At 45.5% G+C, this 13,414-nt stretch overlaps 1 protein-coding gene across 1 annotated transcript in view; it reads right to left on the bottom strand.

Moving 5' to 3' along the window:
- Nucleotides 1-1,665: 1,665 nt before the first annotated feature.
- Nucleotides 1,666-13,414, bottom strand: part of nmnat2 (nicotinamide nucleotide adenylyltransferase 2) — a gene marked incomplete at both ends in the record, with an annotated part of 14,521 nt that continues 2,772 nt past the window's right edge. The window contains 10 exons of the mRNA XM_080503479.1: nt 1,666-1,768; nt 3,958-4,025; nt 4,105-4,206; nt 6,643-6,719; nt 6,867-6,911; nt 8,450-8,530; nt 8,656-8,779; nt 8,848-8,926; nt 11,116-11,183; nt 13,116-13,204. Of these exons, the coding sequence (XP_080359605.1) occupies nt 1,666-1,768; nt 3,958-4,025; nt 4,105-4,206; nt 6,643-6,719; nt 6,867-6,911; nt 8,450-8,530; nt 8,656-8,779; nt 8,848-8,926; nt 11,116-11,183; nt 13,116-13,204 (836 nt within the window). The remainder of the gene's footprint in view (nt 1,769-3,957; nt 4,026-4,104; nt 4,207-6,642; nt 6,720-6,866; nt 6,912-8,449; nt 8,531-8,655; nt 8,780-8,847; nt 8,927-11,115; nt 11,184-13,115; nt 13,205-13,414) is intronic.

The raw sequence follows: 13,414 nt of genomic DNA on the forward strand, positions 1-13,414 counted from the left end.
GCAGTATATGGTTCTTTTTGTGTTTTCATTTTTCTTATTTTCTTTTTTTGGGTAGTCAAACATGTACACAACAGACCATAATAATCTACTGAGTGATAAACATTCATGCCAGAACTAAACAATCTAAGCATGCGGTCTAAGGACAGGAGCCAACTAAGAGGAAAGAAAACAACCGAAACTTCACAACAACCACAACAACAACAACAACAACAACAACAATGCTGCTGCTGCTGCTGCAGAGGTTGGTCTTTACAATACAAAAGGTGCCATCATCACCTTCATCACCTTCATCAACATCGTCTCCTTCACTTGTGCATGTTAAACCCTCCTTTGGTCTCTCAAGCCTGAAGCATCAGTGTTGTTGCCATGGCGACCTGTCTGGTCAAGGCGGAGTACAGGAGCAAGTACAGGAAGCAGGATACTTAATGTCAGATTTACACGAGGCGGGGGGGGGGGGGTGTTGTGTGTGTGTGTGTGTGTGTGTGTGTGTGTGTGTGTGTGTGTGTGTGAGGGGGGGGGGGGGATCTCCAAAGAAGACGGGGATGTTTCAGTTTGTTCTGGAGCCTGAGGTCGGACCGGTTGTCTGATCAGAAAGGAAGTTGGGTGATTTCCACCGCTGGACCCGACACGTTTTAAAACACAGAGGTTTTTTATTTCACCTTTAAAAAGCTGAACTGTGAAGATGGAGGCGACTCCTCAGATCAGCGCTGGACCTGACTCGTCTCTCTTGCAGCAAGAATCTTATCGAAATGCCTTTAAGTCCTCTCGGTGTGATCTCTGGGGAGATCAGACTCCTGGAGGTCTTAACAGGAATTTCTAGAGAGATTCCAGTCCTGAAAACGTTCAGCTCTCGTTTAGGATTTGCGGAGAACTGGACAACTTTGTGGTTTCACTCTGTTGGACGTCTCAGATGTAAAGTGTGGTCTGGATCAGGTTGAGCTCCTGGTGAAGCTGGAGTTCTTCTCTTGTACGTCACTTTAAGAGCCAATTCCAAACTGTAGCGGCTTGTTTTACAAAACACTCACAAATGCTGCGATAATTCCCGAGATTTCCATCGAGGAAATTATCACCGAGCTAAATAGTCGTAAAAGAAATGCCGACAGTGACGCATCGTGTCTTATATCGATGAGGCTTCTAAACTTTTTTAAGAAAAGAAAATATCGTGCAACATGAGAGGATGAGGAGAAAGTCGTCTGGGTTTCGTCTCAGATCAGATTTCAGATCGGAAGCCAACAGGTGGAACCTTTTCAGAATGAGGTTCATGATTTCACACACGATGCGTCGGTGGATTTAGAAAAGAACTCAGATCCTGGACCTGGGCTAGAGAACAAACTGAGGAAGAGCTGCTTCTCCTCAGCTTCGTATTGAGCATGCTCAGTGTGTCTCATGGATCCCAAAGGTTTAGTACTGAACCAGACCCCCCCAAAGACCCCCCGCGGTGCTCCTGCCCTCCCTCCCCGATGGAACAGTCACATGACACAGACAGAAGGAGGCTCCTGTTGGAAAGGGAACAGCTCAAAGAAGAGTATATGTTGGACACAGACAGACAAGGAAGTGTTAGTTGGAGGGAGGAGGGAGCGATATATTCCTATAGATGATCAGTGGCTCCGCCCCCCTCCCCTCCTCCCCCACCCACCCTGTTATCATGCAGGCGGGCGGCGCTCTCTATCCCGAGGCGTTGATGTAGAGCTGACTCTGTAGGATGTAGTCGATGACGGGCTGGGACAGGTAGTCCATGACGTGGCCGTCGCCGTGCTGCAGGGCCAGTCTGAGAGCCAGGGGTCAAAGGTCAGGCTAGAGTGCACACTTTAAAGTTCCATACTAAACAGCCTCTCTACCAGTTCTCATTGGTGGCGTCTGTCCAGCTACATCGTATTCAAGGGGAATTTACACAAATCCAGCCTTGGTCCTTAATGTCAGGATGTGTCTGTGTCTGTGTCTGTGTCTGTGTCTGTGTCTGTGTCTGTGTCTGTGTCTGTGTCTGTGTGTGTCTGTCTGTGTCTGTGTCTGTGTCTGTGTCTGTGTCTGTCTGTGTCTGTCTGTGTCTGTGTCTGTCTGTGTGTGTATGTGTCTGTCTGTGTCTGTGTCTGTCTGTGTCTGTGTCTGTGTCTGTGTATGTGTCTGTCTGTGTCTGTGTGTGTCTGTGTCTGTGTGTGTCTGTGTCTGTCTGTGTGTGTATGTGTCTGTCTGTGTCTGTGTCTGTGTCTGTCTGTGTGTGTATGTGTCTGTCTGTGTCTGTGTCTGTGTCTGTCTGTGTCTGTGTCTGTGTCTGTGTCTGTGTGTGTGTGTGTGTGTGTGTGTGTGTGTGTCTGTGTGTGTGTCTGTGTCTGTCTGTGTGTGTGTCTGTGTCTGTCTGTGTCTGTGTCTGTGTCTGTCTGTGTGTGTGTGTGTGTGTGTGTGTGTGTCTGTGTCTGTGTGTGTGTCTGTGTGTGTGTGTGTCTGTCTGTGTGTGTGTCTGTCTGTGTCTGTGTCTGTCTGTGTCTGTGTCTGTGTCTGTGTGTGTGTGTGTGTGTGTGTGTCTGTGTCTGTCTGTGTGTGTGTGTGTGTGTGTCTGTGTGTGTCTGTGTGTGTGTCTGTCTGTGTCTGTGTCTGTGTCTGTGTCTGTCTGTGTGTGTGTGTGTCTGTCTGTGTCTGTGTCTGTGTGTGTGTGTGTGTGTGTCTGTCTGTGTCTGTGTGTGTGTGTGTGTGTGTCTGTGTCTGTGTGTGTGTGTGTGTGTGTGTGTGTGTGTGTGTGTGTGTGTGTGTGTGTGTGTGTGTGTGTGTCTGTGTGTGTGTGTGTCTGTGTCTGTGTGTGTGTGTGTGTGTGTGTGTGTGTGTGTGTGTGTGTGTGTGTGTGTGTGTGTGTCTGTCCACGCCGACTCCAGGGAGGTCAGTGCCAGATTGGGCCGGTTTAACGACGCAGCAGAAGATTAGTCTTTTGCTCGCGGTACAATGTGCTAATGTTTACTGTAGATTTATCGGTATGACTCATATAAAAGCCGTCGTTCATCCAGTTTGAACCAGAAGGAGAAGAAGGCCTGAAGATAATGGGTAAAAAATATTGTATGTCTGAATAAGTTAAGTAGTTTGGTCATTTGTGTTGTTATAGTAACTACTGAGTAGCTAATGCTAGCTCCTGCTAACTGTTACAGTTTTTCATATTATACAGAATTTTTCCAGTATATTAATTTGTCTGTTTTCATCTCCCTGTGTGATGCTCAAAGTGAGTCTCCACCACCAGAGGGAGTGGTTAATTCCCTGCATGACATCATAAAGGGAAAATCTCTGAATCTATATGAGCAAACAACTAGAAAGTGGAACAAGTGAGGAAGAGGACAGACTTTCTTCATAAAGGCTGTGAGGAAACGTTACTGCTAGAAAACCATTAGAAAGTGCATCATTTTGCATAATATGAGATGTTTAACACATTTGGACCTGATCAACAGAGGAGTGTGTCTCACACTTCATTACAAATCTACTCTGATCCACACGCCTGGTCTGCTGAAGCTGTGAAACCCTGGTAGAATCCCTCCTGTCCAACAGATTCCAACCAGGGGGCAGAAAACCTGCAAAACCTGCTTCTTTCAGAAACTCAAACCAGCAGCGGACCCCTTCCTTCACTGATATTCTAGTCTATTTTAAATGAATGAATTCAAGTCATTTCTCCTGAAGGATCAAAACAGGGGGCCAGCAGGGGGTCAAACTGTTCGAGTGGAACTTAAAGACCTGAAACAACACCAAGTTCAGCATTAAAACACTAATTAATTTCTAGTCAAATGCATTTAGTTCTGAAAACACATTCTATGAAGATAATTCATAATTTTAAACTCAACTTTTTTTTCTTCTCAAAGTTTAAATTGGGAAATAAGGAAAATTTGGAGTAAAAAGCATGGCTGGATTTTGATCCTGCTGTACAAGAAGCATCATCTTTGTGTCAGTGAACTGAGTGACTGGAGGACGTCGGGGTGTGACTCCCACCTGCTCTTGGTGGAGCTGACGATGGACATGGGGTGGTTGCTAGCGTCCTTCACCACGGTGATGTTATCCTGAAAGACACAAACACTCATCAAGCCGCCACCGCTAATGGCTACGGCGACGTGCAGCGGGGATGTTGCGGCCCCTGACCTTGAACTTGCGCAGGATGGAGGAGTGGTTCATGATCCTCTCGGTGTCGGCGCCGTCGCGGGGCACCACCACGATCCCGAAATCCCCCACGATCACCTCCATCTGAAACCATGAGAACACCAGCGTCGGCACCGCGGCCCTGGGCCCCCAGCTCAGAGCGCATTCACCTCGGCATGACGCGAACTGACTGGAATAACCGAGTCGTGGCCTTCCAGTTGTCAGAAAACACTTTCTGAATCGCAATGGGGGAAAATGTTGTAACATGTTTGATTCACAGGAACACTGTGAACTTTTCCCCCACAATCAAAGCCACTTGTTAAATCTCATCATTTCGTTGTGGTAACAAATATAGATCAAGAGAAATGAATAGATTATGCTTTTCATCTGCAATCAATGTAAAACAAGATGACCTTTCCAGGTTATGATGTTTTCATGGATTCCAGTAATGAAACGTCACTCAACGTTAACAGACGCTCAATAAGTCTTCGGTCTTGTTCCTGTTTTTCCATGCAGGTCCAGTGTTGATGTGTGAGCAGCCTTTCACACACAGCTGGAGCCTCGTCATTCGACAAGTGAAATTGCAAAACTCCGGGTGTCTGTTTCCACGACAACGGTGCTCGGAGCCACTGAAAACGGATCCCAAGGTGAAACTTTCCAATTACGCTTTCGCCGCTTTTCCTAGAGTTCCTCCTCAGCCTGAGTCGCCTCGCCTCTGCTCGCCTCGGTTGTTCTCCCTCACAACAGTACGGCCACGGTGTGGGCGGAGCCATCGGAGCTCTTTGCCGTCGTGCACAAGTAATTACCCCCAGGATGCTTCACTGTCCGGTGTCTCGGCTTCACTGGTGCCCCTGTTAACTGGCGCTGCTGTGAAAAGCGGACTCTCGAGGAAGGCGGTCACCAGTTAACAGTGAAACCAGTTAATCCAAAACACCGCGGCCCAGAGACCTCCTGATACTTGTAGCGTGTCGCTCCGTCGAGCTCCTGAATCCTCTGGTCGCCACCAGACAAAAAAAACACATCGTCTACTTGTTTGTGAGCGTTTTTGTTGTGATCGGTTCAAAGAAATAGCGGGTGAGTGAGGCGCCGCCTGCCAACGTCACAGTTTGTACTCGCCTGACCCGGCCTGGCACCTCGGGTGTGGAGGAACCAGGAAAGTACCTGGTACCAGGGACTAGCATGTAGTGGAAAAGCGTCAAACTCAAGCCAAGTCGAGTAAGACGAAGTAGAAACTTGTGGAAAAGATCCATCTGACTCCGTCTCCATGGAAACAGGGCAAAGAGCTACTTTCTGAAAACACTGTGTGCATGTTTGCATGATTTTCATGAGAAAAAAACCAACAACAGCAACAACCAGTAGGCATGAAAACCACATCATTTTCAAGCGTTTCGGCCGTTGTCATGGAAACGGACATCATTTTCAAAACGTTGCCGTATGAATGCAACACTCTTCTGAAAGGAAAAGGCCAAAATGATGCGTTTTCATGTGAAACGTCCTTTTTGATGGAGTTTTATTGTGAACTTAAAACCCACATAAAGGCCGGGGGGGTCGAGCCGGTCATCTGACCAGCAGCTTTTCCACAATAGAAGAAGAAGAAGAAGAAACCGGGGAAACTATTTCCATGAGGTTGTTGACAAAGGAAGGTTTTGTTTTGGTTTTTTTTTCCAGAATGAGGCCGGAGACTTTGTGCAAAACTCAAAGCGTGAACTCAGGAGTCATTGACTTCAGTCACACTCACTTCAAAAGGCTTCGGCTCATTTGAACTGCTGCCGCTGCTTCTTATCAGTCCTAATGAGACGAGAGAAGAGAGCCTACCTGCACTGGAAACTCCTTCTTTCATTAACACTGAGAGCAGTGAAAACAAAACACTTCGCTCAGATGTTTTTTTAAAAGTGCCACCTTGTACTGCTAAATGAATCCCAACAGGAAACCCAGTTTTTATAGCTTTTTCTTTGAAAAGAGAAATGAAAGTAATAGTAGAGGCTGAACGATATGAGACAAACAAGTCATAATGATAAAAAAAAACCTTTTTCTTGCCCTTAACCTCCACCGAGCTTGCAAGGCTCCGTCTGTTTGTTCAGAAACGACGTGCTCGGCGCATGGAAATCCTAATTATCACAGGTCATTCAGTCTTTTCAGTATTTATGCTGCCCGTGTTGATACTGATAGGTCGAGGCTGTACTGAGCAGCCGTCCTCATAAGGCTTTCATTTCCTGTGCTTTAGAGAATTACATGTATCATTTTCACTCCCAGAGTCTGTTATGAATTTAAAAACAAGAGAGATTTCTTGGTATTTATAAGAGAATTCTCAGCCTTTAAAGAAGTTTTTAGTTTTTAATTTGAACCTGCTTTCCAAGTCGTACAATTCAAACTTTGACATCGGGACTGATGAGAACAATTCAGCCGGCGTTTCCTTTGTCAACAACATCGAAATGACCCAACGGTCATCACGACTGAGGAAAAGCCTCCCCCCCGAGAGGGCGGGGCTACATGTAGAGAGGGGGGAGGGGGCGGGGCTACATGTGAGTGGGTGGGGCTTACATCACTGTCCTTCCACAGGCCAGGGATGCAGAAGGAGTCCAGCAGGTCACTGCCACACAGGAGCAAGATGCGCAACTCTACAGACGACAAACAGGCAGGAGGAGAGAGACACGTAAACGTCCCGTAAACGTCTCGTTTACCGGAGCCAAGCAAACTGGAAGGAGTTCAGACACAGCGGGGGGGAGGGGGGGGACACCGGGGGACACGCCCGACCGAGGACTCACCGATCTCCTCGTACCGCATCGCAGTCCCCAAGTTGGCATTCTCATCTGACAAGACACACAAACGAAGCTCCACATAAATACAAAGGGATCGAAACCAAGTCTTTGGACCAGAAATCACAATGAATGAACATGTTGAAGTCGAGGTTTCTGACTGTTTGACACTAAAGACATTTGTTTTGTAGTTCAGGTGCCTGAAGAGGCACGTCTGGCTCTAACCGACGCTTTTATTGTTGCTCACTTGATAATATAGAGAGGAGCCGTTTCCTTGGCGTCACCTCGGATTATGTGAAAGACACAAATTGTGAATCCTTCTAAAGCAAACTTCACCACAAGAGACAGTTTTCTGTGATTTCCCATCAAATCGAATTAACCTGGAGCCACAAAACAAGTGTAAGCTTTAAAATGACTTACAACTGAAGAGTAAAGACAAAACACTGTGTCTTATGTTGCATTCATGAATTTTCAATCACAATTCAGGACGAGAAACATTTTATTTTGCTTTATTTTTAGACCTGATTTTAACTGTTTCACTCTTTTTCAGCATTTTTTTTACATTTCAGCTGTTTTAAACATTTTGTCTCCTCTCTAGTCAGTATTGATTGTTTTTTTTCTTCTTTTTATGCCTTTTTTGTTTGAAAAGTTTGAGTCGTTTTGGGTTTTGTCAAACTGTTTTTACACGTCCTTCTATTTCTGGTAGTTTTAGATCCTCTTGCTCTCAGGTGGCAGTAGGAGCACATTAATACTGACCCTGATAGTGTGAGGCAATAAAATGAGACGACAGTCAGGCTGCAGCTGCCAAGAGAGGAAGTGGAGGTGGGAGACAAGAAAACGATGGATAAATATTTCTAAAGGAAAAATTCAGACGCTATTTTTTAGTTTTTGATTCATTAACATTTTTTTGCTCCATTTTTTTGTTTTAATATTCACTTTGTAACTAATTTTGCAAAACCTGGAAATGTTGTCAATAAATGCGCTGTATGAAGCTGCAATATGTCATTTTGTAACTGTTTTGATTGGTGATGCGCTTCGGGATATTTACAATGTAAGAAATGTACCGTTAATTGAAGTTAAAGAATAAGGAATAGAGTTCTACCTTGATGCTTTATTATAAAACTGATCGTATTTATTAATTGCCTCCACAACATTTCCAAACTAACCACACTCAGGTTAATAACAGTCACTTAATTCAAAATAAAATACCTGTGCACTGAGGTCAGAGTGACTTTTTGTGAATCTATGAAATCACAATAACTTCTGCTTTAACGTTCTAATAATCAAGCAAATACTTTTTCTTTTGAAAGTTTTGTTGCTTAAAATATCTTACTTGTTTTTAGAATGAAATATAAGACAATATTTGATCAGATATATGATGATACTAAAGACTAAAAATCTTTTTTTTTATGAATGAGACATTCAATTGTTGTAGTTTGTGACTCTTTAACAAAAAGTACAGCGAGAAAACATCAACTTTCATTTGACTTTCTCGATACAGATGATTAATTTGTGGTCATTTAGGAACGTTACAGGAACAATCCCCTCATCCTTCAGCACAACCTGATTTCAAGCAGTTAGTGTGAACTGACCCACGAAGGTGAAGCGTTCGATGTGCGGGCGCACGCAGCAGATTTTGCCCAAACTCTCGCTGATCTTCCCCCACACTTTGACTGCGACGGAGAGACGGAGAGACAGAGGGACAGAGAGACAGGGAGACAGGGAGACAGGGGACAGGGACACAGAGAGGTGAATCCCCTGAGCGTTGGCAGCGCAGCGTGAGCAGAGCAGGACTCACTGGCCGTGGGCTTGTGGTTCATGTTGTGGTTCTGGTAGATGGCCGTGGTCTGATTCTGAGGCTGGCCAATCACGGGAGTGGTGGACGGCGTGTTGACGTTGGACAGGATGCAGCCGGTGACTCTCTGAGGGGACAGGAAAGTCTGGGGTCAGCCACGGTCTTCCCCCGGTGCGGCGACGCGTCGGTACGAACCTTCATGAGGTCGCGGTGGTGCTCCAGGACGCTGCAGGTGGGCTGCCAGGTGTCCTGGTAACACTCCCAGGGGTCCACCCTGCACCACACACACAACCAAACAGCGGCGACACGGTGAAGCCTCGTCCGGGTAAAGCCTCCACCTTGTCTGACCACCAGGAGGCGGTGCAGCACCCAACGTTTCAATAAGCCCGCGTAACAAACCAACCGGTGAGCGCAAAGCGCCGCGTGTCAACAACAACGGGAGGGTTGATGGGCGTTGAACTCGCGTACAGCTCCCTATAGGCCAGTGTTTTTCAACCACTGTGCCGCGGCACACTGGTGTTTCCGCGAGATCTAGTCAGGTGAACCGTGGGAAATTATCCAATTTCACATTTTTTTCTAAAAAACATTTGCTCTCACAGCGACAGTGTGTTGCAGAGCAATCATGTATAAATACTCTTCACCACTAGAGGGCAGCACAGAACTTTGCCGGTGAAATGTAAAGTGACAGACGTCAGTGTGGTTCATCTCCACCTCCTGCTACCATCTTGTATCAAAGTACTGTGTCAGTGACAGTGATGGAGAAGTTTTAGAAAAGGAAGAATGTGAACCAGGATCTCAGCTCTTCATCCATCAGGTCCAGGTTTCACACTGAGGGAGTCACTATTAAAAAAAGACATTGGGAAATACTTTTTTCTGTATTTATTTTGATTCCTGTTGATAAAACTTTGATGAGAATGACTTTATATTGTTAATAGAGGCTACAGAGTTTCACATTTTAACATTTTCGGGTGGTGGTGTGCCTCCAGATTTTTCCAAAGAAAAAAGTGTGCCTTGGCTCAAAAAGGTTGAAAAACACTGGTATAGATCCTAATGTAAGGCCTTTTGGACGTTTCACTGAATTTTGCACCATAAAGTATCACTAATGACTATAAACTCAGTCATTTTTTGGTAGTAATTGTTAAATATTTTGTAAAAACACTCACAATCAGCGCCAAAACAATGAATAACTTTAAAGATATATTTTTAAATGTTATTCCGGCACTATTTTAGCAAGACTCAAGATGACATTGGGGATGAATGTGGCCCCAGTTTGACACCCCCCGCACTGGAAACATGTTTGAAATCCCAGTTTCTCAAACATACACAGCTGTTTTTTAAAAGGTGGACTTCCTCAGCGGTCACTCCTGCTCAGCCAGCGCATGCCGCAGAAACACTAAAAGTCCTAGTGAAATGAAACTTCCACCTCCAAAACACTGGCTGTCGCTTCTAGGGACATTTTCCTGCTAACTGGCCTCAAGGGTAAAATGTTAAAACACGGCAATCTGCGAAAAAATAGCCGATAAACAGCTGTATTTTCACTGCTGGGTGGAGCTTCTGACAATAACAGAGTGACATCACGAGTTGTGCACAAGCCCAAGTTGTGTTTACATTATGGAGGATCAGAGTTTTGACCACGAAGAGGCTGAATTTAACCATATTTCATCATCATCATCGTCATTTCAAATCCAGTGATTGATGAAGAAGACACAGAAGGTGGTTCTGCCATCGGTGACCCCGTCTGGAACATGTTTGAGGAAGCAGAAGACGCTTCGTCCTCCATTCGTCCTCGCCTCAGCAGCCGCCAGTTTTCACCTTTGAGGCTTTGAGGCTCCTGACTTTTGGCAGAACGACTTCCTGGATCATGACGAAGAGCTTTTCTGACTGTGGAATCACCGAAGATGAGTACAGGTACTAGCCGCCCGAGCTAGTGGCTCCCACGCGAGCTAACGGATAGTGGCTCCCGCCGCCTGTGTTCCTTTTCTCGTCTCTGGTCTCTTCCAGGCTCAATCTTTCGTCGAGGCTCATAAAACACCGACTATAACTTCAAAACACTGTAAGAACTTTGATATCTAAGAGGGAAACAAGCCAATATAAACACAACAGATGGAGATCTGCACAACTCTTGACGTCACGCTCACGAAGAATGCTCACTTCCTCGGCTGGAGATTCAAAATTCAAATAACTTTGTTATGCGACAGCAGTGGTGGGGCAGAGTCGGAGGAACCTTATCAGTAGTACCCCAACTATCGTTTTTTGCAAAGTAGTGTTTTACTTTTCACTAGGACTTTAATGACTCAATATGACATGAAACTTGGCTGTCAGAACTTTGCCGTTGAAATCGAAACTGAAAGACGTCAGTCTGGTTAATCTCCACCACCGTGAAGCAGCAGAAACACTTAATGACTCAAAAGACTAAAACCACATGTTAAAAGAAGAATTCAACTGAAGGGGACGTGACCTCACCTGATCCAGTCGGAGGACTGGACGGCCAGCTGGCACATGGTGAGACGATGTCTGCTGGACACCAGACCCTGAGGACACAGAGGAGACAATCCACAGTGCTGAGCGTCGGGGGAGGGGCGACGGGGCACGACAAACGCTAACGGCTCCCGAACCGAATTTGCGAAGCTATCTATTATTCATGCTGTGTGTTCATACAGAGGCAGAGCAAAAAAAGTAGGACAAGACCCTCATTAATTCAAGAAAACAACAGAAGAAGAAGAGCTGCTGTGTGCGATCTGCGTCCACAGCGTGAAACATGGCGGAGACACTCCGTCGACGATCACTAGATTATGTTGTTCTACATGTCTGACATTCTCACGTCAGCCATAACATTACAACCACGCGTCAAGTCTCCATCTTTTAATCCCTGAAAAGGGAGAAATAAAAGTAATTTCCTGTGTTTTCTATGTGTCTATTAGATCCAGCATTGGTTTCTGCATGTACAGTATCTCGTCTGTTGGCTTAGCGTTTTCATAAATGTGGTATTATCAATCAATCAATCCCTTTACAATCACCCAGTGGTCCCAAAGTGCTTTACAACAAAGCTATAAAAACAATACATTAAGAAACAAATACAAGAATAATACATGAAAACAATACATAAAGCACAGGTGCTGACTGTGGGAAGCTTCCAGAAATTCATAAAAACAGAGCATACAGAATAAATACTCTGCCCTAGACAGAGTTAAAAGCCAACCTAAAAAAAAGGGTTTTCAGCTTTGATCTAAAAAGGCGGAGCTCAGTAGTGGTGTGAATGTCGGGGGGGGGGAGTTTGTTCCTCAGTCTGGGAGCAGCGACACCCCACTGTTTATATCTCCAACTTGGAATGTCTAGAAGAAGCTGAGCTGAAGAACCAGGGCCCTGCCGCGGTCACTAGAGTTAAGATATCAGACAGGTAAGAGGGACCCTGGTCATTGATGGCATTAAAAACAAACAACTGAAGTTTAAAATCAATTCTGAAAGGAACTGGAAGCCAGTGGAGAGACGACGGCACAGGGGGAATGTGTTCAGTCTGGAGGAGTTGGTTAGAAATCTGGCAGCGGCGTTCTGAACTAGTTGAAGACGTGAAATGGAAGACTGGCTGAGGCCCACATAAAGACTGGCTGAGGCCCACATGAAGACTGGCTGAGGCCCACATAAAGACTGGCTGAGGCCCACATAAAGACTGGCTGAGGCCCACATGAAGACTGGCTAAGGCCGACAGGAAGACTGGCTGAGGCCCACATAAAGACTGGCTGAGGCCCACATAAAGACTGGCTGAGGCCCACATAAAGGTATTACAGTCCAGTCTGGAGCTAATGAGAGCAGGTATTGTCTTCTCAAGATCCTGTTTGTTCAGAAACGGCTTCACTTTGTCCAGGAGACGGTAGAAGTGGTGAAGGTGTGATCCTCTGTGGACCAGGAGTCGTCCTCAGTCCTTATCTCCAACATGTTGAACTGAACTTCATCAACTATAAACTCCCTGCGCTGTTCTGCACCTGGTGTTTCACAAGGTCAAAAGATTTTTAAAGTATTAATTAAAGAATAATCATAAATGACATGTTGTCACTTATGAAATTTCACTGTTAAAAAAAAAGTGACTTTTAAAGTAAACGTCTCAAGACGCTGACGTGTTGAAGTGAATAATGTCCCCAACAGCATCCTCACATCAAACAGGAGTTGATGTTTGTATTTTTCTCCCCGGAGGACAACGACAGCATGATTGGAAAACAACCAACAGGGGATCAAATACAGAGCCTTGTGGTACACCTGCACTTTTTAAACACTAAATAAACATGAATTCACAGAAATCAGAGAGAAAACAAAGAAAACTTTTGTCTGAAGCTGTTCCATGAAGCTCCTGTGACAATAAACCAGACGTGCTTCACCAACACGCACCGTCACAACCAGCTGATCTCTGAACTGGTTCAGTTCACTGTCATCAAGTGAATTAGATCAGTTGTGACGGCGTTTCTACTCACTGGTTTCCCATAGGAGTCGTGTACTGGTGAGATGATCCCTCCGATCACAATGAAGCGTCCCGTCTTGTGCAGATATTCTCTGGCTTTTTCTGCAAACGAAACACAAGAACGTAAGAGAGACAGGAAGGGAGAGGTAAACCGAGCACTGGAGGGAAGACCTTCACTGGACACTACAGGACTGGACACCACAGGACTGGACACTACAGGACTGGACACTACAGAACTGGACACCACAGGACTGGGCACTACAGGACTGGGCACTACAGGACTGGACACCACAGGACTGGACACTACAGGAC

The sequence above is a fragment of the Blennius ocellaris genome, assembly GCF_963422515.1.
Source record: "Blennius ocellaris genome assembly, chromosome: 10".
NCBI classification, from domain to species: Eukaryota; Metazoa; Chordata; class Actinopteri; order Blenniiformes; family Blenniidae; genus Blennius; species Blennius ocellaris.